Source organism: Zeus faber, assembly GCF_960531495.2.
Source record: "Zeus faber genome assembly, chromosome: 4".
Lineage (NCBI taxonomy): Eukaryota > Metazoa > Chordata > Actinopteri > Zeiformes > Zeidae > Zeus > Zeus faber.
The window spans coordinates 7359952-7383811 of NC_137191.1; the positions used below are offsets into that span (position 1 = coordinate 7359952).

At 47.8% G+C, this 23860-nt stretch overlaps 1 protein-coding gene across 1 annotated transcript; it reads left to right on the top strand.

The window, feature by feature from the left end:
- Positions 1-21652: 21652 nt before the first annotated feature.
- Positions 21653-22594, top strand: LOC307229393 (myeloid-associated differentiation marker-like; the record flags this gene model as incomplete). Its single annotated transcript, XM_079999394.1, has 1 exon — positions 21653-22594. One exon carries the CDS (start codon positions 21653-21655, stop codon positions 22592-22594), a length of 942 nt encoding a protein of 313 aa, XP_079855520.1.
- Between the last annotated feature and the right edge of the window lie 1266 nt (positions 22595-23860).

Genomic DNA, 23860 nt, shown 5'->3' on the forward strand with positions numbered 1-23860 from the left:
TCCTTTTAGTTACTTAGTTACTTTTGGTGTGTGTGTGTGTGTGTGTGCGTGTGCGTGTGCGTTCATCTCAGCGTATATTTGAACTTATATTATTCTTGTCGTGTTGATTATTGTGCTGTCACATGTAATGTCTGCTGTCCATCAGTAGGTGGCCTGTGTCTTCTTGTGCCTTGGATTAGTGAACATGACATTCGGGAGATTTACCACAACAAACCTAATTGCATTTTTGCAAAATAGTGAAATCCAGCTCCCTCTTTCAAGTCTTGCCAAGACTTGAACCTTGGTTACAGCTTTTGTGGTTCCACGTATGCAGTATCCAGGCTGCCAGACATGTGTGTGTATGTGTGTTTAACTCAAGGAAGCACTGTTTATATACAGTACTCATACAGCAAATACTCATAAAGAAGTCCCATTTATTTACAATTAGACCCAATTTTTGAGCTAGGCTGGCAAATTTATTAAATCACTCTTACATTTAAACAAATTAACTGGATTGAATCCACAAAGGAAAGATATTCGGAATATTGGTAGTTTTAGCCTGCAAAAGGTAAAACGTATCACAAAAAATAACTTGCATTACAATACCGAAGGGTAATTATCAATCAAGTTTGCATACTAATCTTAATGAATAATTGTAAATATTGTTTATTACTTTTCAGCAACAGCTAAGCAGTCATATTTTCGGAGCGGTTTCCCTGCATAGCGTGCACGCCTCGTGCACCCTGCACACCTCTCTCTGCTGGGTCCTAGTCAAGTGCCCGTCTGTTCCTCGTGTCTTATGATTTCTGTGCCGTAGTTTTGCATGTCAAATCAATCTAAGTCATTAATGAGACTAGTATCTCAAAAAACATTTGAAATCCCAGTGGGGCGACGGCGCTCTGAAATAGGTTTGGTGTACGCGCACGCGTGTCGGGCGAATAAAGATTTCATTGTTGGCTCCAGGTGTGTGCTCGTGCCAGGCGGACCATGGCTGGGGATCCAGAGAACAATGGCTCCTTGTTGGAGGACACACCTGAGTCCCAGAGGGGAGGTGAGAGGGCCCGATCACAGGGAGATTACACCGGGGAAGACTTCATTAAAACCTGATGGGGGCAACGGAGGGAGGAAGGGAGCGAGAGAGGTAGAGAAGGAGAGAGAGAGAGAAAGAGGTCGAATGGGGGATGGAATGAGAGAGATAGTGGGACCAAATACCAATGGGGGTCTAGAGATTGACAAACGTGGGGGTGAAGGTGGAAGGGAGGGGGATGGGGGTTGGGAGACATTAAAAAAAACATGCAAAACCTTAATATCTAATCAATCTATTTGACCAATATGATTAAAGACTCATGTTCCATCCCTTATAACAGGCATATGTCACAGATATGGAGTATAATGCAATGTTTCTCAACCCACCAGATTGAAATCAGAGTCATGAGACTTCAGGACACTGTTACAAAGCACGGGTCAAATTCAACACGTGCAGTTATATAACGTATGCTGCAACAATCAAAATAATTGATATATTCCCGTGTTAGTGTATATAATGTCTAACATTCTAATGAAAAACTGCCTAGAACTGTGGGAAAAGTGTCAGTAAACGTTGACATTCTGGAACTTCCAAGGTAGATCGACTTCCCTTATAATGCCGCAGTCCTTTATGTCCTTGGTTATTATGTCATTAGATATTAGTAAAAATCTCGACCTTACTTGTTTGGTGATTACAGTACGAGTCTGACATGGTGAAACGCCCCCGAAAACTGGCTGAAAGTCTTCCTCATTTCTTGTGTCTATCTTACCACCCTCCAGAGTAAACCCAGATGTTGAAAATAGCCGTTGCCGTTTTGAATGGAATTCTGGGCCTAGAAGTGTAATCCACCCAACACAGATCCAATCTCATGGATTTCCACTTTAAGGCCCAGTTTCCGGCAAAATGTGCTCCAATGCATGTGTGCACAATGAATGTTTTCTTTTTGCCATTGATTGAAATGGCTGAAAAAAAGTCAGGGTCTGCAAGAACTCTGCACTCCAAGTAAAGGGGGCGACACAAGGTTGAATCACACAAATCATACAAGCACAAAACCTCCATAATCGTCCTCTTTGATGCGGTACGAGCACGCCCATATCTCAGCCAACGCAAACAACAAACGCATGTGAGGGGGCCGGGGCGGGGCCGGGACCTGACGTACGGGGGGCGACGTTGACTTGGTCGTCGATGGAACCCGCCGATACGACGCACCGATGACAAGCGCAGGCGTCCGTAGAAGTCTTACTTTTGGCGGTTCGATTCCCTGAACCCACCCGCTCAGAATAAAATCCTTTGCAAGTTGTATCTCATACGTTTTTTACTGTGAGAGGATTGAAAATTTGTCTTCTTCTTCTTCTTCTTCTTCTTCTTGTCGCTGATGAAACACCGCGACGAGACGCGTCAACAGCCTTAACGCCGTCAGATTTGGAGACAATGATTACAGAGCGGGAGGAAGAGAAGGAAGAGGAGGGTGAGGTGGAGGAGGAGGGGGCGGGGGGGGGGGGGGCTCATCTGCCGGCTTTCGTCGGCAATTTGGTGACATGTGCGTCGTGAAGTTGGATGAGAGGGAGGAAGGTGGGCTGCTGACAGGATGACAAGAGGAAAAACGGAAGAGGAAGAGGAACACTTTGAGCAGTTTTACTCTCCCCGCCAACCCTCTCCTTCTCCATCCATCCATCTCTCTCTCTCCCTCTCTCCCTCTCTCTCTCTCTCTCTCTCTCTCGCACTCTCTCTCCTTCTTTTAGGTTCAAAAAGCCAACCCCAAACCCCCCCGTCGTCGTCGAGATGGAATGAGCACTGTTTCTGTCTCAACTCCTCAAACATGAAACACAAACGGTATGTAAATGTCGTCTTTGATTCCGTTTAATGTATCCGTGGTACAAGGTGCCGAGAAGAAAGGCGTCGTCTTCTCTTCCTCCGCCTGGAAAGCGTTTGAGCGCACCTTTACCGGACAGTGGGCGCCCCGCTGCGAGGATAATAGGAAGAAATTGTTTTGCTGCGAGATGAAGCGATAAAGGGAAGAAGAAACAAAAAAAAAAAAAAAAAAAAAAAACGCCTTTTCAAATCTTCGCCGCCACCTCCCTCCTCTCTCTCTCTCCCTCTCCCCCCCCCCCCCCCCTCTCTCTCTCCCTCTCCCTCTCTCCCTCTCTCCCTCTCTCGCTCTCTCTCTGCTTTTGGAGTGCATGTGAGAGAAATTGTCAAGCACTAATTGAGTGATAGCCGATCGCTGGAGTGTTCACCTTTGATGATTTGGGTCCGTCTCCTTCCGGGTTTATGCAAATGAGGCGCGGCGGAGCGGGGCCGGCGCCCAGTGGGGAATCAAAATAAAGTTGGATTCGGGAAAAACAACAACAATGTTTGCGTGCGTGCCTCGCCGTGTGCTCTCTCTGCGTGTTTGAGCGTGCGCACATGTCCTGCCGAACACGCCTGTTCAACATACGATGTGCTGTCGATGTGATGTGATCAAAAACGTGTCCGAAAATCGGATTTCTTTCTGTGAATTGTCGCTGGTTTCCGAGAAAGCCAAACCCTCCCGACTCCCATTCTCCCGGGAGAGTCAGGGTTTTCTTTTTGCTTCGTCGGGGACATTTCACCGTTTTTGTATGTATTTCTCGGAGGCGCGTTTGCTGCCGCTGCCGCAACCTGCTTCGAAAAGTCGACGGCAAAGAAATTCGCTCAAACGTCAAAGTCAAAACACTAAATTGGTCCTTGAGTTTATCTATTTGGGAGTTTGAGGCCTGTTTCTTTGATGCAAAAAGTCGTTTTGAATAAAATGGGATCTCACTGTTATTCAAAACGTGTTCAAATGTGCAGTTATAAATAATGGAAGCCAAACATTTTAATACGTTGACCGATCCTTTGATGAACATGTCAAAATCTATTTGAAAGAAACAGATGTCATTGGCCTATTCAGCCAGAGCCTCCCCTCTTCCCACGTTTTAGTATCTCATTCATAAACACATCTGATTGTGTGTGTGTGTGTGTGTGTGTATAAATTAGTGTTTGGTGAGCTTGGGTGTATAAATTATTGTGAAGGCTGAAGACTGGGGGCCGTCAAAAGCGCAGCTTGTCAATGAGGGGAGCTGCAGACGCTGACCTCGGTCACACACACACACACACACACACACACACACACACACACACACACCACGCACAACGGAAGAGCCTTCTGGCGCTCCCATCTGTGGTTGCTGAAGAGAAAGTCGGTCATCGGGGTGGAGGTGCGTAATGCAGGGAGTGGACTCTCTAGATGTGTGTGTGTGTGTGTGGTGGGGGGGGGGGGGGGTTCAGGGTGTTAAGCAACAGAGGGTTGAATGGAAGAGAGGAAAACAGGGCTTTGGCTGAGTCGGAATGTTCTAATGAAACACAATGAAACATCACACAGCACATGACGGCGTGGATAATGATGATGAACTTCAGTAAATAAATAGAAGACATTGGAGGGGTTTCCTCGCTGATGTTGCCATATTTTTCTATCTGTACCTTCTGGGGGGTGGCGCTTCCATGAAATTCCCTTAACGGCCAAATGTTTCCCTGTACTGCGATCAAGTGAGCTGTACATTTTGAAACTTAAGCTGTGTGGAAGAAATTTTTCTTTATTGATCGGTGAGGTTAATCTGCCCGCTACCAAAAAAACAAAAACTGAGAATATTCGAGATTATTTACTCTGCAGAATAAAGAGAAAGGTTCAGTAATGCTCCAAAGCAGTGTTCCTATCAGTCTGATCTTATTTCTGATCAAGAGGGCTTTATACAACAACAGAGGGTGTGGCTTGGGTCAGAAGTCATTTACAAGTCTGTGTCCCTCAACTGTCTCCCTGGATGCCAACCTCAAACAGTAAATTCACAGGAACTTGTAAATGACCTGGCAGACGCGGATTACAATGCCTTACAATGCACCTCCAGGCTCCCCTGTGGTTATTCCTCATCTCCTTACAAGGTAAACAGGGCCAAATGTGATCTGGTTCTTCATGTTAGAATTGACATTGTAGAGAGAAAGAACATTTCTCTGTACAAAAGTTGGGGGGTTCCTGGGAAAATAGAGACAATGTTTTAAAAAAAACTCCCTCTCTGGAGGTAGAGGCCTTTGTGCTCATTCAAAATAAATGATCGTGAGCATTTTTCTCTCACAGCTGCTACCAGTCGCCGTTCATTTTTGTTGCGCGATTATTACTGTAATTACGGTACTAACTACTGGTTATATATACTGTATATCGACAGACGGACAGATAGATAGAACCCCGACCAAGGCCAGTTGTCTTTCAGTTATCTTTTAATCAATGGACGCTAAAGGAAAAGTGGAGAACAATCTGTTCCCTTCAGGTTTCGGCATTTTTGATCTTTTTTTTCTGGTTTCTCGTTTGCCACACATGGCAGATTACCATCCACAAGCATCCGTGTGCCACAGGAAAGGCCAAACCATTGGTTTGCTTTTAAGTATCTGAGTCACAGATTTTTAAGAAAGCAAAGGCAAATTTGCGTCTGTGGGAGACAGTGTGCATGTGTGTGAGTGTGTGTGCAGGTGTGTGAGTGTGTGTGCATGTGTGTCCGTGTGTGCATGTGTGTGAGTGGGTGTGAGTGGGTGTGAGTGTGTGTGTGTGTGCATGTGTGTGTATGTGCGCGTGCGTGTGCATGTGCGTGTGTGAGTGTGTGTGCATGTGTGTGAGTGTGTGTGAATGTGTGTGCATGTGTGTGAGTGGGTGTGAGTGTGTGTGACTGGGTGTGAGTGTGTGTGCATGCGTGTGAGTGTGTGTGTGTGTGTGTGTGTGCATGTGTGTGAGTTTGTGTGCGTGTGTGTAAGAGTGTGTTAGTGTGTGTACATGCGTGCGAGTTTGTGTGCACTGGCGACGTAGTACCAAGACTGCACATGTGTCAAATGCCAAGAATTTATAGACATAAAACCCCTTTCACCCCTTTCATGCCGTAGTTCAAACATCAATCTGGCGAGGATCTGAAAAACTGTGACACACGATAAGTAAAGAAGCCGGCGCAGGAAAACAAATTCGGCTCTTCCTCTTATTGGCCCGCTTGTTTCCACACAAACAAAGCCTGCGTGTGACTAGACTGGCAGGTCGGATCCAGCTGGGCCTGACAGCGGAGCTCACATGAAAGAGGACGATGGATGGATGGGATGGGATGGATGGAGAGAGGAGGGGAGGGCGGGGTCGGGATGGAACAGCAACACACACACACACACACACACACACACACACACACACACACACACACACACACACACTGGGATCCTGCTGTTCACAGCGGCAGGTGCAAGGGAACGGAAAGGGGAGTGGGGGAGGAGGGTTCAGGGGTGAGGGGTTCGAGGAGAGGAGTTCGAGTGGTTTCAAGGAAAAGAAGAATGAGTGCATGAAGGGTGGTGTTGGGTGGGTGGGGGTTGGGGGGTGTGGGGGTTGTGGGGTTGTGGGAGGGTGTTAACTTATGGCCAACGCTGCTTGGATGAAACCCCAGTTTGCCGGCGTCCTGAGATGCGGACGCCACATGGGTCCCTTCCAATTAAGGGAGAAGCCTTGTTTCTCACCACACAACCGAACACTTTGTTGTGATCTCGTAGACCTGACCCCACCGGACTCTGAGGGAACGAAAATATAAGATTAACCGTCTCCACACGGTAGCTATGTGAGGGTAGACTGCGGGGGGGGGGAGTATAGTATTGAGGGTTGTGTCAGATTTGGAAAAAAAAAAAAAAATAATAATAATTTCAGCCGTGATCTACCTCGAAAGGTATTCACGTTGCTCAACCGCCAAATGCAGCAACCGCTTAAGGGTGAAGATACCGCAGCAAAATCATACGTTGGGTCTTTGTTTTTTGAATCTCTTTTTTTAATCGTCACACTCGGTCCAGGCCCTGAGAGAGCTGTCCTTGTTGGTTCTGCCAAGTTTGAAGGTCCCGCGCCACAGTGGCGTGGCCTAGTGTGCAGGCATGCTCAGGGATCACGCATCGCTTATCGGTGTTATTTGGACTTGAGAGGACGGTTTTCAATGATTTTGCAAAATATTTGAGATGGCGGGAAATTGCATTATGTTTTTGAGTCAAATTTGTTCCGTGTGTGAAATGGCGCCAATATACCGGGGCTCAGGCGTGTTAGTCAAAAGGGCCCGCGAGGCTTCAAGTTTTTCCAAGTTTGACTCCTTGTTATAGCGCCCCCTGTGGACGTCCACAGCAGCCGTAACTGTACAGTGAATTGAATCAGTCCATGACTTTTGATTTATACGTTTGTTTCTTAAATGTTTATGGTTGAGTGTTCCTTTTTGAAACAAATATTGTCTTTTTTTTTGTTTTTTACCTCTATCTTTCTTTATACATCTACAGCCGCACCCAACGAACCAGTCAGTTCGACTTTTGTGTCGTTGTTGTTGTTTTTTCCTTGGGTCAAAACATTTTTTTTATCATCCCGCGGCACGGGATAACGGGAGCGACTGAACCGACGCTAACATCCTCGCCCGGGCTCCCCTGAGCAAACGTGTGCCCTGGCAAAGATGTTTTTCAAAAGCCCCCTGAGCGGGGGGCGGGCGGGGGGACGGGGGGGGGGGGGGGACGGGGACGGGCGGCGGGGGGGGATATATCAAATTACAGTACATCAGTCTCGAGAAGACGCTCGTCTCTTTAAGACCGGGCGTCGACAGACGGCGGGAGAACAGGCAGGGGAAGGATGGCGGAAGATCTGTGCCTTTGATGAGACATAACAATATCCAAATCCCCCACCGCCTCTTATTTAAGTTACTGAGGACTCTTAAAAAAAAAAAAAAAAAAAAAAAAACAGGGAGAAGTTCTTCCAAAGTCGCTCTGAAAGAAAGGGGGCTCCTGTGCTTTAGGTGAAGGGAGGGAATGGAGAGAGGAAAGAAGAGAGAGATGGAAGCGGGGAGGGTGGGGCGGGGCGGGGTTGGTGGGTGGGTGGGGGGGATAATGTTTATGCATTAGATTTTCAAAGCACTTTTTTTTTTTTTTTTTTTTTCCTGCAAGGAAATTCAGATTCAAAGGTGTACTTCTTGCGGGAAGATCTGAGGGATTCTTTCCTCCCTTTCCCCTGTTATTGCTTGAGTGACAAAGTCTCTCTGTAGCTTAGCCGGAGCTTTGCGGCGCACGTCCGCGTGCGAGTAGCTGCACCGACCGAGGGGACCCGCGGTGACGTAGGCGCGATCTACGCGATCCTTTTTTATGGGCTGGATTACGTATTTATCGCTAAACACCAACAACAGGAACTGGAAAACACAACAAATGAATTTTTTATTATTATTTATTTTTTTCCCCCACTTTTTGAGCCAATTATCTACCGCCGAATGAATCTCCCCCCCGCCCGACACGCCCTGCCGCTTCCTCAAACATCATCTTTGACCCGCGCGACTTAAAAAGAAAAAAAACGACCGCTCGCACTTCCACACTTATCTCACTGATATAGAGGTTGAGGCTTTTCCTTTCTCCCTCTTTTTTTTTTTTTTTTTTTTTTTTAAGGGATGTTTGAACTCGAAAACTTCAGAGGCAGAGGACTTTGAAAGAGCTGAAAGAGCAGCGGAGATGAGAGCGCCCGTGTGTGTACTGCGGCGCGTGGCGTTGGATAGTTGCTGAGCGCAGCACTCGTACATACGTGTGATTAAAAATTCAAATGAGCGCCTTTAGAATCGATGGGGGCTTTGAGGGTTTATAATGAGGCTGATTTATGAAGTTTAAACATTCAGAGCCTGCAGAAGTGCCACCGTAGAAAGAGGGAGAGAGAGAGAGAGAGAGAAATGAGGGGGGCGACAAAAAATAACAAAAAAAAAAAACAAGGGGAAAGATTTGCGGCTTTGATGCGGGGAGAACACCACCGTGGGGCATGGGTGCGTTTGGCTTTGGCTTTGGCTTTGGGAGTGCCGTCCCGGGCGCTTTTTGGAGACTTTTGCCGCCGTCCTCGAGACACCATTTCCAGCAATCCATCGCCCCCATCGCCTCGCCTGCGACAAACTGGGGAAGAAAGGATGAGGGGAAAGGATGGAAGGGAAGGAAGGAAGGAAGGAAGGAAGGAAGGAAGGGAGGAGAAGCGACAGTGAATAGAACTGAAAACAAGGCAAAAGAAAATTAAATGTTAAACGGCGGTGGAGAGATGAAGGGGAAACGAGGTTAAAAGAGGAGAAGTGCTTGGAGAGGAGGGGAAACAATGAGGGTGACAAACAAGTGCACCTTCACACACACGCGCACACACACACACACGCACACACACGCACACACGCACACACGCACACACACACACACACACACACACGCACACGTTGTGTGATTAACTGGGACAGGGGGATATTAGCTCACACAAAGCATTGATGTCACAAAGACACACACACACACATGCATGACACACACACACACACACACACACACACACACACACACACACACACACACACACACACACACACACACACCATCTCTCCAAAGCAGTGGGAGTCTCGTGGTACTTTGAACTTACCTACCATTAAAAGCCTGACAGAGTTTTGAAGAGGCCTTATTGAAAGGGAACCTGTGCATTTATGATGTAAATGTATTTTTTTCAGCCCTTTCTTCCTCTCCCCCCGTTTTCTTTCCAATTCTTTTTTTTCTTCCATTTTGACAGCCTTTGAAATTTGTCATATGCACATCCAATTTAACAGCCGGAAAATACTTCCTTGCCCCCTCCCCTCCCTTATATTTCCATCTTTTACCTCGCAACCGTCCATTTTCATATCGACTTAAAAGGAACCGACTGGATATTTGCGTTTGATTTAATTATATTTTTTACACGATCATCGCTATTTGAATTCCTGTTTGGGCTTTATTCTTTTAGTCAGATAATCTTCTGTCAGATTTATTCTCACAACCGCGTCTACAAAGGGAAAAAACAAACGCCGGTTCCTCAAAAGAAGGCGCCGCGTCCCGACTCCCCGTCTCATTTTAAACTGGTTTCTTAAGCCTTTCCGTTAATTTGCGCCGCGCGTCTCCTTTTCCGGCCCCGCGCTCCGGCAGACCCCGGTCAAATAGTGTTTTTAGAAAAATGATGTCTGCAGCTTTGGGAAGCGCTCAGAGGAGCGGAACTGATCACGCTGCGACGACGCAGACGTTGTGCCATATGTATGTTGATCAACATAACAAAGTCTGTTATTTCAATTTTGAAGCTGCATTAAGACAGATTTCTTCTTCTTCTTCTTCTTCTTCTTCTTCTTCCCAGAGTTTTACACTCAGGCAGTTTGTTGATTTTCCCATTTTTCTTAAAACGTGCTGATGAAAGCCTGTCTGCATCTCAGCTCCTGCTAGGATTAATACATTTTGTTTTTTCAACATCAAACCTGTTGGGGAATATCATGCCTTAATAGGTGGTGGGGAAAAAAAGTAGTCATGTCCTAAAGTTGAATAAAAGTTGAATATCCAAAAAAAGACAGTGCTCCGGTGAAGATGAAAGCGCTCCTCCATTCAACGCTCTTTTCAAGCCGCCAAAGGTAAAAGCGCATCTCGGAGACCCTGGCCCCCATATTTTGGGGTGGAGGCCCTTTCCGTGTTGCGGTAATGCATTCACCTCCGTTGGCTTGAAAGCACAGCCTACTCAAACGTGCAATTTCGAATTCAACTTTTTCTTCGGTCATCGCCGGGCGCAAAAACCATGATGAAACCGGCAGAGTCCGGAGATGTTTCTATGGCGGGGAGAAGATTAACGAGTTGATTTCTCCCGAGAAAGAGGAAGCGTGGGAGGGATTAAAATCGACTTTAGCGCGTAAGTGCGTGGGAAGTCCTGTCAGAACATGACCCGCTTTGATCGAAGCGCTTCCGGTCACCTGACCAGACCACCGTCCGGCGCTCACCTGCATATCACACCGATCGGATGTCGTACCTGGATGTAGATTCACTGATTCGACATTGCATGTGTTTCCAAGGACTGAAAACATTTAATTTCGATGGTGAGAGTCATTGAGAACCAGGCACCAAGGTTCACGGATGTTCAATTGACCACGTTCGAGACCTTTTTCCTGAGGATTTTTACAGACGTGCATCAAAATGTGAATCCTATCACTGTGGTGAAAGGATGACTAGAGCTGTGCCAATGGCCGATGGTGGCCTTTGTCACCTCCTAAGTGCAAAGTGGAAGTGTATTTAAAGTAACTGTAAAGCAACAATAAACACGTGTTCTTGAGTTTTTTGATTAAAAATAATCTAAAGTATATAAACAAATATGTACAGTATATACAATTAGGTTTCAAAATTGAGAAAAAAAAACGAATAAAAAAAGGCAGTTCCCTCTGAGACGTTGGGGGCGTGTCCGCTGAAGACACTGATTCTACACGGGAGAGGGGCAGCCTCTCAAATACCGGTAATCTAATACATAGATATCCAAATGCCATATCAGAAAACAAATAACAGGCTTTTTTTTTTCGTTGTTTAGGATTTGTTCTGAAGTAAAAAATACAACATTTGTTGCGAGGAGTGTGGTGGCTCCCCCAGCTCCGTGCGCTCCCGGGGACCCAGGCTCTGTTCCGGCTCCTTTTGCGCCCGGGGAGAGCCCCGCTCAGAGCCCCGTTCAGGCAGTCTGTGGTGGTTTTCCAAACGCACTCCACAAACTGTGAATTATCTATTGTACAAAAAAAGGCGTAACAAACATTGTCAAACGTTGACAAAAACAGTTCTATAACTCCTATTAAACTCAAAGATAGCGAAAAAACACCTAAAAGTTATAGGGAATAGTGATAAAGTGATCGAGCATTAAACCTGCTGGACCATGTCAGCTTTGCCGGCCATGGCCTTTCCCTTGTAGTGGCCCGGAACTTTGTAGAGGAAAATATATTAAAATAAACTGTCATAATTTCTACATATTAAGATTCAGTGAGAACTAGAATTTCTTAAAAATAAAATTAAAATTGAAATATATACACAATTTATTCGTGCAATAAATGGACTCTGTGGGAAGAGGTTTATTAAGAAAGTTTTATTATAGATTTACTCATACTATTCAAATCTTTTATAGTCACACTTGAGTCTAAAAATACAAAGGAAAAACCCAGGGTCCCCCCTCCACCGGAGGATGTGGCATAGCAGCGGTGCACAATTATTTTAAGTTTTATATTTATTTAAGACTGGAGACAATGGAGACGCCCCCCCCGCTGATGCACGGATTATTCACTTCCCCACATGGATCATTGCCATCAGACGCAAAACAAGGGCAAATTGCACTAAGCTGCGAAACTTTGTGGCCCCGTTTGCGCTGACATCATCATTAGTGCCATATCTTTTGTGAATACGCAATACATGGTCGTATTAGCTGTCCATTCTTTGTGAATTCACTCCTCTGTTTCAAGCCGGTTCTGTACACGTCCGCTCAGGCCCTCAGAAACGCTCCAAGCAGCCAAGAGTCTTTTAGAGTCAACTTCTGGTAGCTGCTTAACAACACACTCAATGACGTTATCAAAGATGCAACTGACAACATGCTCAACTTTTTATCCCCTTTAATGATTTGCTCTTCCTTGAAAACTAACCCTTGTTACAAATCTATTGAAACACCTATAACCCTAAACCCTAAAGTAAACCCCAACCTCTGATTCAGAGTATTAATGAATGCATTTTAAAAAGAAAGTGTGCATCCATTGTGACATAGATAGATCACAGTTGACCACGGTGCAGTGCCAGATATCCGGCGTTAAGGGGACTTTGCTTTCAAGTGTTCATGCGATATCATTTGAGCTCTGCGGCTGTTTTCCACTTGTCCCCTTGTCCACTCGTCCTCTCGTCCACTCGACCACTCGTCCTCCTCGAGCTCCAGCGTGTAACTCTCACGGCCCTGACCTTGCACGGGTGGAGTGGACGGCACCGCAGATGAAAGAGACAGCTGACGTGTCTGGCCATCTATTTATTGGTCTCTGTCCAGTGTGTGTGTGTGTGTGTGTGTGTGTGTGTGTGTGTGTGCGTGTGCGCATGTGCGCATGTGTGTGTCTGTGTGCGTGTGCGCATGTGTGTGTCTGTGTGCGTGTGTGGAAGAGTGGTGTGTTCAAAGCCTCCAGCTGGACACAGCAGGTTAGCAAAGTTGATGGGGGTGGAGGGCTGTGGATATATACTGAGTGTGTGTGTGTGTGAGGGGGGGGGGCTCACGCCAGCTGGACGCTGCTTGGTTTTCACATGCTTCTCCTCCACCTGTCGGTCCGAGCGGCGCTGGGGCGGGGCTGCACCACCCTGCACAGCAACACCCCCAGCACAGGGATGTTTAGCAACAAGTGCTGCAGCGGTGCAGGCGCCCAGCAGCGACGAGATCCCTCTCTCTCTCTCTCTCTCTCTCTCTCTCTCTCTCTCTCTCTCTCTCTCTCTCTCTCTCTCTCTCTCTCTCTCCTCTCATTCACTCTCTTGTTTTCATTCGTTATCTCGCTCTCTCACCAATTCTCTCTCTTGCTCTCCATATCCTTGTTTTTGTCTACCGCTCTCTCTCTCTTGCTCTCATTCACTGTTTCTCTCGCTTGCTCTCTCCCCCTCTCTATATGCACCTTGCTCTCTCCATTTCTTTCTCCTTCTTCCTCTGTCTCTCTCTCACCCCGTCTCTCTCTGTCTCTTGCTGTCTCTCTCTCATTCTCTTTCTCTCTCGCTGTGTTTGGTTGATTCCCTGGTGTGGTGCTATACAGTAAATGGGTGGTTTTTTTTTCTTTTGTGCTCTATAATGCTTTTATTTTTTACTTTGATTTTGAGTTTTTATATGAGTCTTATGATTACTATATTCTTATTTAATATACAATATTATTACAATTATAATAATATTAAATACTGATATGTATTTATGTATATATTGCTTTGTTCATTAAATTATCTCCCAGTTTTTTGTGCTTGTTCCACTGGAATGAGCAGATACCACATGTGGTTTTTTTTTATCGTATATACAGTATATACTGTTTGTCACTCTCTCTTTCTCTTCCTCCATCCTCTGTCTCCCTGCCTCTGTCTGTTTCTCTCGCTCTCTTTCCCTCCATCTATCGTTCAATCTCTTCCTTCAACTCTCTCTGTCTCTCTTTGTCCGTCCGACCCTTTCTCCATCCCTCTCCCTCTTTCTCTCACCCTAACGCTCTCTTTCTCTCTCTCTCTCTCTCTCTCACCTCCTCTTTCCGCCCCTCTCCTTTCTCTCCCTCTCACCCTTTCTGTCGCCCTCCCTCCTCCCCTCCTCCCTCTCGTGGGCTCCGGCGTTCTCTCTCCATCACCAGCGCCCACGCCGTCGTGACGTGTTGCTTGAGTCCTAATGACGGCCGCCCCCCGCCGCTCGCCCGTCGCTCCCCAGCCGCTCGCCCGCCTCAAGTGCGCTGTAATTTACCGTCGCACAACTCCTCAAACAGGGCCGCCACGCCGGGCGCTCCCTGTCAAGAGGAAGCAGACAAAGAAATAACATTCCCCCTTTCCCTCCTTAAAATGGAAAAAAAAAACAAAAAAAAAACAACAAAACCAAAAAGTGAAGAAGAAAAAAAGTCCTCAGAAATAATAGGGGTATAAACAGCGGCTCGTCCGGCATTGTTTAGTTGTTTGTTAGAGAGAGAGAGAGAGAGAGAGAGAGAGAGAGAGAGAGAGAGAGAGAGAGAGAGAGAGAGAGAGAGAGAGAGAGAGAGAGAGAGAGAGAGAGAGAGAGAGAGAGAGAGGTGGGTGGAGGGTAGAAGTAGCTTGGTGGTGGTTGTCAGCGGTGGAAGATGCAGACGCACCTGGCGGCGCGCGACTGCTCTTTGATCACTTGTCGAGAGAAATTCCACAACTGGATTAAAGAGAAGGTGAGAGAGAGAGAGAGACTTTGACTTTTAAGGTTCCTTTATTTTCAGTCAGTCATGTCACAGCAGCAGAAACTTGATCACGAAGGAACCAAAAAACCAGAGACAAATCAGTCAGCTGGTAAATAGTCAGCAAGAGTACAGACATCCCTCTTGAGAGAGAGAGAGAGAGAGAGAGAGCGAGTGAGAGAGAGATAATGAAACCTGAGAGAAGGGGAGAGCGGGGGGGAGGGAGAGACTGAGACCCTGAGAGAGGGGGAGAGAAGGAGGAATTGAAAGAATGAGACTTAAGAGAGAGATGAGAGCTGGAAGAGGGAGACGGAGGGAGAGGGGTAGAGAAAGAATGGGACCTGAGAGAGAGATGGAGGGAAAGGGGGAGAGAAAGAATGAGACCTGAGAGTGGAAGGGAGAGGGAATGGGGGAGGGAAAGGGGAAGAGATTCAACCACGATCCAAACAGTCGTGATTGTACATTCTCTAATGGCGCCAAAGTTTAGCACCAGCTATTAATCCTTTTTGCTCATGACCTTGCGGAGGCTTCCGAAGGACGGCCGGGAGGCCCCCAGACCCCACGTTGAGAACCGCTAAGATTATTTATGAATCCATTAAAGAGAAAATAAAAGGGTACGAATAAATTGAGTCAACGCAGGAATTCGGAGAAAGGACACCGGAGAGGGAAGGCTCGTCTGCAAAAACAGCCCGGTGTGCCGCGCGTCTCACGTACACGGCGCGCATGGCGGTTCATCGTGCAATCAGCAGGAATTGTTGTTGTTCTTTTTCGGAGGCCTGATGTTCCCGACGCCGGCCTACTGTTTCCACCTCTACCACAACCTCTACGCAACCGTTGTGTTTCGGGGGGAAAAGTGCCTGAATACTAATAAATGTCAGCTTCTCCGTGCACAACACGTACCCAGGTCTGCGGGTGGAGGTAAACTGCGCACGTGCACTAAAATGCGACTGATTAAATACAGAGTAAACAGTCTGTTTTTGAGCGTGACCATATTGTGACATATTTGAAAAGCAAAAAGACAGCTAAAGCGGGACAGATGTTCGGGGGTGATTTGAAGCAAATGCGATGCGAGGGAGGAACGAGACGGACGAAGACGGCGCGAACGAAAATGGAAACGGGGTCGGAGGCGAAGCGGGTCTCCCCCCGGGATCCGTTGTTTGCGCAGGCGTGTCACGCGTGCGCCCCGTACCGAGGCTCGTCCCGCGGACACGTGCGCGGCAGATTTTGCGACGTCGCGTGCCGGCTCACCGAAAGGCCGCGGCGAGCGTGACGAATTCAATTGCAATCCGGCGAAGTCTCACTAATTCCGAGGCATATCGAGCAAAACCAGCTGGACGGCCGTGGACCGCGGGAGGTTCCGCCCACATCCTGCATTCTCAAAGGCCGTGCCGCTCGGCGACTGTTGCGATGATACGAGAGTCTTCAAAATCCCGGGACAAAAACAAAGTCACCGTGTCATTTGAAATGTACGTTTTTAATAACGTCGTGTTCCTCCTGCTCCTCCACGATCTCCACAATAAACGAATTTAGTCGCGGCAGGTGACGGCCGCACGCCGGGCGCTGCCCCCCACAAAGCAGCAGATAAGACCCCCCTTCAAACAGGCCAGATTTAATGCTCCTGAAAACCAGTAAATTACACTACAATCCAAACAGTCGTCATTGTACATTTTCTAATGGCGGCAAAGTTTAGCGCTGACTATTAATACTTTTTGCTCCCAACGCTGTGGAAGCTTTCGAAGGACCGCCAGGAGGCCCCTGGACCCCACTTTAAGAACCGCAAAAGAGTATTTATGAATGCATAAAAGTTATGCAAGTAAGTAAGTTATGAATAATGTTTTATTTTGGTCGTGTCCCTCCCCCGGCTCAACAATCTCCACAATAAACAGGTTTTGTTGCGACAGTTGACGGCCGCGAGGCGGGTGCCGCCCCCGCAAAGCAGCAGATAAGACCCTCGTTCAAACAGGCCGGAACAACCGACCTAAACTGTTAGCAAATACCAAGTTAACACCTAGCGTGGGAGCCGTGACAGATCCCCGTTGTTTCCAATGGTGGGAGCGACCTCGGGCGTCGCCGGAGGAATTCCCCCTCTCCCCCCTGGTTGACAGCTGACCCCGGTGCGCCCCTTTGGCTTCGTAAACAGAGATGTCCGCTGTGAGCGGCGCTGGCACGCCACCATGCGCTATGTTTGCATCGTAGGCGGGGCTAGGATGCCTCTACCACCGTTGACGGTACTGGCGCTGCACGCCGGGGTGGTTTCCTGGGAGAGCAATGCCGTGGATGGGCACAGCAACTGGCTGAGCTGACGGCCGTAGTCACCGCGGCAGCTGGTCCCGGGCGTTCCACCTCGGAGGGACCACAACTGCGGCATGGCCAAGATGCTCCAACGAAGCGCAACAAGAGTTATTGGTGCTTTATATAGGGGAACTATTTTAAGAGGGACTCGACGTGTAGTCGTTAACTTCTGTCCCTTGTTATTGTCCCGCACGCTGGTTGAGGACCTCCTGGTTTGAAAGGGACCGGACGTTTCAAAGTGGTGATTTGTTGAAAGCTGGGTTGTCGGCTGAACCAGGGGAAGTTCCCCCTTTCTTGTTAGAGTTCCTCGGTGGTCTGTTTTCCGACGGCTTTACTGCTCCTCATTATCACCATCCCCAGCGCAGAGGGATACTCATTAATTCCCCCCCCCCCCCTTGTGTCCACGACTGAGACATCGACGGGCTGCATGCTAAGTGTGTTAGCTCAATGCATGGCTCCAGAGGGAAGCAACTAGCCTAGCTCCTGTCAAATGAGGGAAATACACTGACATGTACAGTAAGCATCTGGATTTGATGTAGACGTGCAAAACCATCATTTTGACATTTGCAATTGATTTATATACACTATATATATGAAATCATAGATATCATACATATGGCACACATGCCTATTTGGCACACGTGAGTTTTTATGGTATTGCAAGCGTCAAGGTCTTAAACAACCAAAGGCAAAGCTCGTCCATCGCTGTCAACGAGGCAGGAACTCTCTGCAGCCTGATTCACCATGGTCACATGGTTCGTCTAAGGCAGAAACAAGGGATGTTTCTCTCTTTGCAAAACAGAAAGGCGTCCGTGGAGTCCTGCATGTGTGGCAAATTGAACATTTTTATCGCAGGCAACTCGATTTTTCTTTTTTTGGGGGGTGGGTAGGGAGGGGGGCAAGGGAACCTCTGCAAGCCCCCTCCAACACGCGCTGGTTCCATGGGAAACCTGCGTGCGGCTAATCCTCCTTTTGGCTGGAGAGGGCCTCTCCAAACAAATCATCCAGCTCTAAGACCCACTGCTCCTCAAGTGGACTCCTGCCCCCAACCCCCCCCACCTCGCCCTTCAAAAATACCCCGTCTCTTCTTTCTTCTCGCCTTTCTCATATGCTTCACATAAAACAGCAACCCACCGTGAGGCAAATCCCCTTGTCCGTGTGTCTTTTCTTCCACGGGCGAGGGAAGGAGAAAGGAATGGGGCTCCGATAAGACGGGGCAGCGGGAGACTGTGGAGTCGGAGGACTGAGATGAACCTGTTTTGCGAGCTCGGCGAGGGGGTCACTCTTTGAAGGAACGCCGGTGGGACGCAAGGATTCACCGGATTGTCTCGGGGCTTTGATGCACCTTCTGGAGCTGATGCTGTGTAGCCTGCAACACGGTATATCAACAGCACAGTATTAATAGATGGAAATATATACCACATAGAAAATTATGAAATAATTATTATTTATTATTATTTACATGTTACGTCGCATTTGATGCAGCTTTGATTAGATAGATGGATGGATAGATAGATAGATAGATAGATAGATAGATAGATAGATGGGAGGAGAGAGGGGGGATAGATAGAAAGAAAGATAGATAGATAGATAGATAGATAGATAGCGGGCCGCATTAAAAGTCTTGTGGGTCGGATGTGGCCCCCGGGCCCGCAGTTTGAGACCCCTGCTCGAGGCACGGAGGCCGCCACAAGAGGGTGCCAGATCTCTCCCACCCACTGCCTGGTGTTTGCGGCGTGAGCGCCGCACAGTGAACCCCGGGAGGCACCAGAAAAACCTGCACAGTCGTTGACACTGACACAGGAACAGACGCTACTGCTCTGACAACACGCTCACACAGACCTTAAGAACGCATCACTTCTCCAACGCTGCTCCTCCATCCCTTCACCGATTCGCTCCCTCCGTGTGGACGCAATTAGGAATCCTTCAACTTAATAAGTGCACTGGCATTATAATATAAGTGTTGGGGGGGAAAGATGGCCGTCCTCGGGGTTTCCCTTTGAGCCGAGCAGCGGGAGGTTGTGGCACTTTGATGTGAATCGCTGCTAAATGTCTTTGTGAGATAGCGGGAGCCGCCGCTATCAGGACCGGGGCCCCGGCATCAAGAATTCACTTTCTGCCGAGTTCTCTCTGGAAGTCCCCCCACGGCCTTTACTGCTCCCTGCCACCCCCCGCACTATATTTCTATTTCTAACTTTTTCACCCTTGATCTGATTATGGGGCCGGTCATTTGAAACGATTGAAAACCGTGCTCCCTGTTTTTCAATGTGCAAATTGTGAAATGTGCTGTGTCTCATCTGTGGATGATAAAGTGTGGAGGGTGTTTTATCTCTCCCCATAATTTACTTTCTCTCCTGTAATTTATTCACTACATTCACAGACTTCCAATATCACAAAACAATACTGTTGGTTACTAGTGTTCTCCGCCACATTAACAAACAAACAACTGTTTTCCAATGGGTGTGTGTGTGTGTGTGTGTGTGTGTGTGTGTGTGTGTGTGTGTGTGTGTGTGTGTACATATTTATGTTGAATTTCACGGGATTTACCAGGTTTGGGAAGCCACATAGATTAAAATTGATATCTATTTCCATTTTCTAAAACAACAAATACATCTGAGAGCAAGCCAAGCGCATCCTCCCTATATTGGAAGTCTGTTTTGTGAGTCTCATGGTGGCTGGCGCACTTAAGTGGGTGAACAACTGAAATTATATGCAATAAAAAGTGTAAAAGCGCATATTATTCATACTGTATAAAGATTGTATCATTTTTTTTTTTTTTTTGTACCAACTCCCCGCCATACTGATGAATTGCAATTTGTCATTTATCCACAAGGAGGCCCTGTTTCCCACAATAAAGAGATTCAGACCCACATTTTACCAATTGTCACCCCGATGCCTACCGTTAACATTTCCAAATTTCAGAGAAAATTCATCAGAATGCCACATCATAACTTAATGCATGAAGGGTCGATTTAGGACGTCAGTAAAACATGATGAGTTTGATCAGTCCAAGTGTTTACTACAGAAAAAAATTGAATTCAACTGCTATGAACCATTTTCCATGCACTGAAATGCCCCTTGCACGCACGCACACACACACACACACACACACACACACACACACACACACCAACCCCACACCACATCGGCGTGTTTCCGTTGTTTATCAGCTATCGTCTGTCTTTGTCAAGTATGTCTGCTCTTTTCCGTCAGAAAACAGCAGCTTTTTTTTTTTTTTTGAACCCCGGCGCCTGTGACGCCAGGGAATTGATGCATCCAGATCTCTAAATATAACGCAAGATGAGCAGGTGAGCCGGAAGATGCACGGAGCAAAGCGACGGAGTCTGTGTGGGCTCTTCAGAGGATTCTCTTTGCCTCTGTAAACACAAACATACGTGCAAGCCGAACGCACAAACCATGCATGTGCTGAAGACGACGCGCGCATAGGGCCTCCCACACCCGGGGCGCGAAAAAGGAAGCTTCATCTCGGCGTCAGTCTGCGCAAACATTCCGTACGCGCGCGCATTCATTTATTCACGCGCGCCGGCGAGGCTTCCGAAAATACCCATGAAATGCAGCCTTTATTCCGAAGCGAAGAACAAAAAAAGATGACGACGAAGAGGACACAAAGAGCAGGCACAGGCAGGCCTACACGCGCCGTTTCTTTCTTCTTCTCTTCTTTAAATGCAGGCATCTCAGGCGCTTATGGAAGGTTTTCGGTCATCTCAACAGGGAGGCGCAATGTTCTGTACGATTTGAAATAAGTCCGCCCCCTACGAGGGAACACCGGATCCACAACCTGCACACATCCGATGCTCTTTAAAAAAAAAACCCACTCGAATCAGATAAAACACGACAGCGCATCCTGCCCTCAGAGAGGCTCTGCCAAAGGGGGAAGGCGCTATTCTATGTTGAACGGGGCCCGTGACCGCACCGGGGGATAAACAATGGCACACCTGTAGACAGACCAATCGGGTCGAACCCTCCTCCAGAAAAGAGGAAGAGCGTTTCCTGAGAACCGGCGGTGGGGGGCCTTAGGTCTGTTTGCGTTGCTATTTTATTGCGGTCGTCTGCAGCCACCTCCGCTGCGAGATAGAAAGTCACTCGCTGCGACCTCAGAGGGGAAGTAGGCGAGGCCTCGCAGGTGAAAGAAAAAAACAAAAAACCTTTGATTCAGGCTTGTTACATACAAAGGACGGAGCACAGACGACAGGAGGAAAGGCCTTTTTGCATATTTGTTCCATTTGATTTTTTATTTTTTTTTCCCCTCTCTCTCTCTTTTAAACACAAACCAACTGAAAAATATACAAGAAAGCGAAAGTGACTGGGTGGAAGAGCTTTGCTGGACGGTGCGGCGTAAAATGATCGGAGGGAACGGAAGAGAGGAGGTCGCAGCCTTACTTTGTGAACTCGACTCAGACATACTTTAAGGAGTCCTTTTTCGGGGGGGAACATCGCCTGGACCGTCCTTTGAAACTCCACATTTAATGGGTTTCCCTCTGGTGGGATAACGGAGCCTTCAAACCGCTGGACAGTTTTGACGATTAAGACCGAGAAGGACTCAGCGTTATAAGGTGAGACACCCGATTAAAAACCCTGTGACCACATTGAGACCATGCCTGCGATCGTGGTGGAAGCCACAGACCTGACCAGCCCCCTCTTCGTGGTGCGGACGTGGGCCCTGTTAGCCGGCTGTCTCTCCTTCAGCCTGGTGGCTTCCATGGACGCCCCGGAGCCCCACGGGACGCCGCTCAGCCGCTGCCGCTTCCGGACCTTCTGGACGCTCTGCATGTTCACCTGGTGCTGCTTCTTCGTCCTCACCTTCCTCATCCACCTCCTGCGCGTCATCCAGTTCCACAGCCTCATCCCCGTATCCTGGAAGAACCTGACCGTGTCCGTGGCGGCCCTGGGCGCCCTGATGTGCCTCAGCGCCTCGGTGGTGTTCTCCTGGATCGTCGCCGACCACCGGAACCCGTCGCCCCGGGCCGTGGCCGCTGCCGTGGCCTCGGGCCTCACCTTCCTGGCCTACGCCGTTGAGGCCGGAGTGATCTGCACCCGGGACCGCGAGCAGAGAGGCTACATGGCCAGCGTGCCGGGTCTTCTCAAGATCCTGCAGTTCTGGGGAGGCTGCCAGATGATCCCGCTGGTCGCGCTGGTCTTGCTGGTTAGGCACTCGCTTGTGCTGGCAGAAGCCAGTGGGCTCTACAGCGCAGACGAGGCATGGCGACTGTGGGTGTCGGCGGCGGTGTACAACCTCGCTCTGCTCATGTCCCTCACTTCGGTGGTGATCATTTTAGGCGACTGCACCGGGAGGTGCCCCCTACCGTTCGATCGTTTTTTGGCCATTTTCAGTCTGCTCGGGGTGTTGCTCTACATGGTTGCCACGGTGATTTGTTTTACCAAAGTTCTGCTGCTACGCAAGAACGGACATAACTTCACCAACGATGGTTCAGAGCTGGTTGTCATGGAAACAGTCATTGCCAGTACTACGCTGTTGGCGTACACAGTGGACTTTGCCTTTTCTATTAAACTGTTGTATGACAGGTGCCATACCTGACACAGAGAGTTAAATAAATAACTAGTTCTCGTCGACAGAACTGAAAAGCTATTTGGGAGAATCAAGAGATGTTTATTCACATTAAATTTTTATTAAAAAGTTATAATAACCGAGATGCACATGCCATAAGTAGTCATTATATAGCTCATTAAACAACCAAATTGAACTTCACACGGATTCATTTTGTACATGTGACCTTTGCCATTGACTCATATCACAGTGACAGAAAGAGGAGACGAGTCAATACTGAATCTGTGATGAGATGTGGAAGGTAATCTGGTCCTGGCCATATGACCTGTACAGCCTGGCTACTAGGACAATGCCATTTTTAATTATCCTTATCAGTCGGATTCTTAATCAAATCTCCCATTGATTCCTTGTGTAAATCAGATTAGAGTGAAAGGTGTTGATGGGCACGTATTCAGTTTTAAATGTACCTTTAAAATACAGTTAAGACATGACGAGCGCTGCACTCCTGTCCTTTAAAACTGCGTTGCGTCAATATATTGTTGTTTTTATTTTTTAACACGTTTGCACTTGTGCCGCCCATGTTTAAGATTATTCTCTCTTTGACAACTCTGCTGAATTGTTGCTGTTTGTCCAAAATCGGGGATGCTGTTTTGATTGCTGGCTTTAATCGCACAAATGACATCTTGAGTTGTTATTGACGGTGCACCTAAAGGGTGAGATCAAGTTCACCAAGCTCATCAACGCTGACAAGAGGAATCATTCGTGACAGCTTGGTACCAATTCTCAATACACAGGCCTATTAATGGATATTCGCAGTTTTCCTTATATTGTCTTGTTTTCCATCCATTGCATGTTCAGCAGGGAGCGGCTAGACGGGGACCACCCATTGTTTCGACGGCGCATTATTAAGGAAACCCCAACAGTCCGAAAGATGACGGGTTAGAGATGGTCAAGTCGAGGTATAAGCTTAGAAATGGTTAAGTTTAGGTATAAGCTGAGGGCGGGTTAGAGTGTCGTTCATGTCCAATGGGACATTTTTGGGACTATTGGGGTTTCAAAATAATGGACGGTTGGAACAATTGCGTGGCACCGGCCAGAAATGTCCGACATTAGAGTCCATTCCTAAGGTTTCCTCTATTTCCCCCCTGGGAGGACTAAGGCATGCCCTCCTTGACACCTGAGAGCTTGGGGTTAGGGCGTGTCATCAAATTGTCCTGTGGGTCTTGTAAAGCCCCTTGTGTCTGCACCTGTGGTGAAGAGATAGGCCAACAAACGTGGAATGAAGGCTGGGTTAGT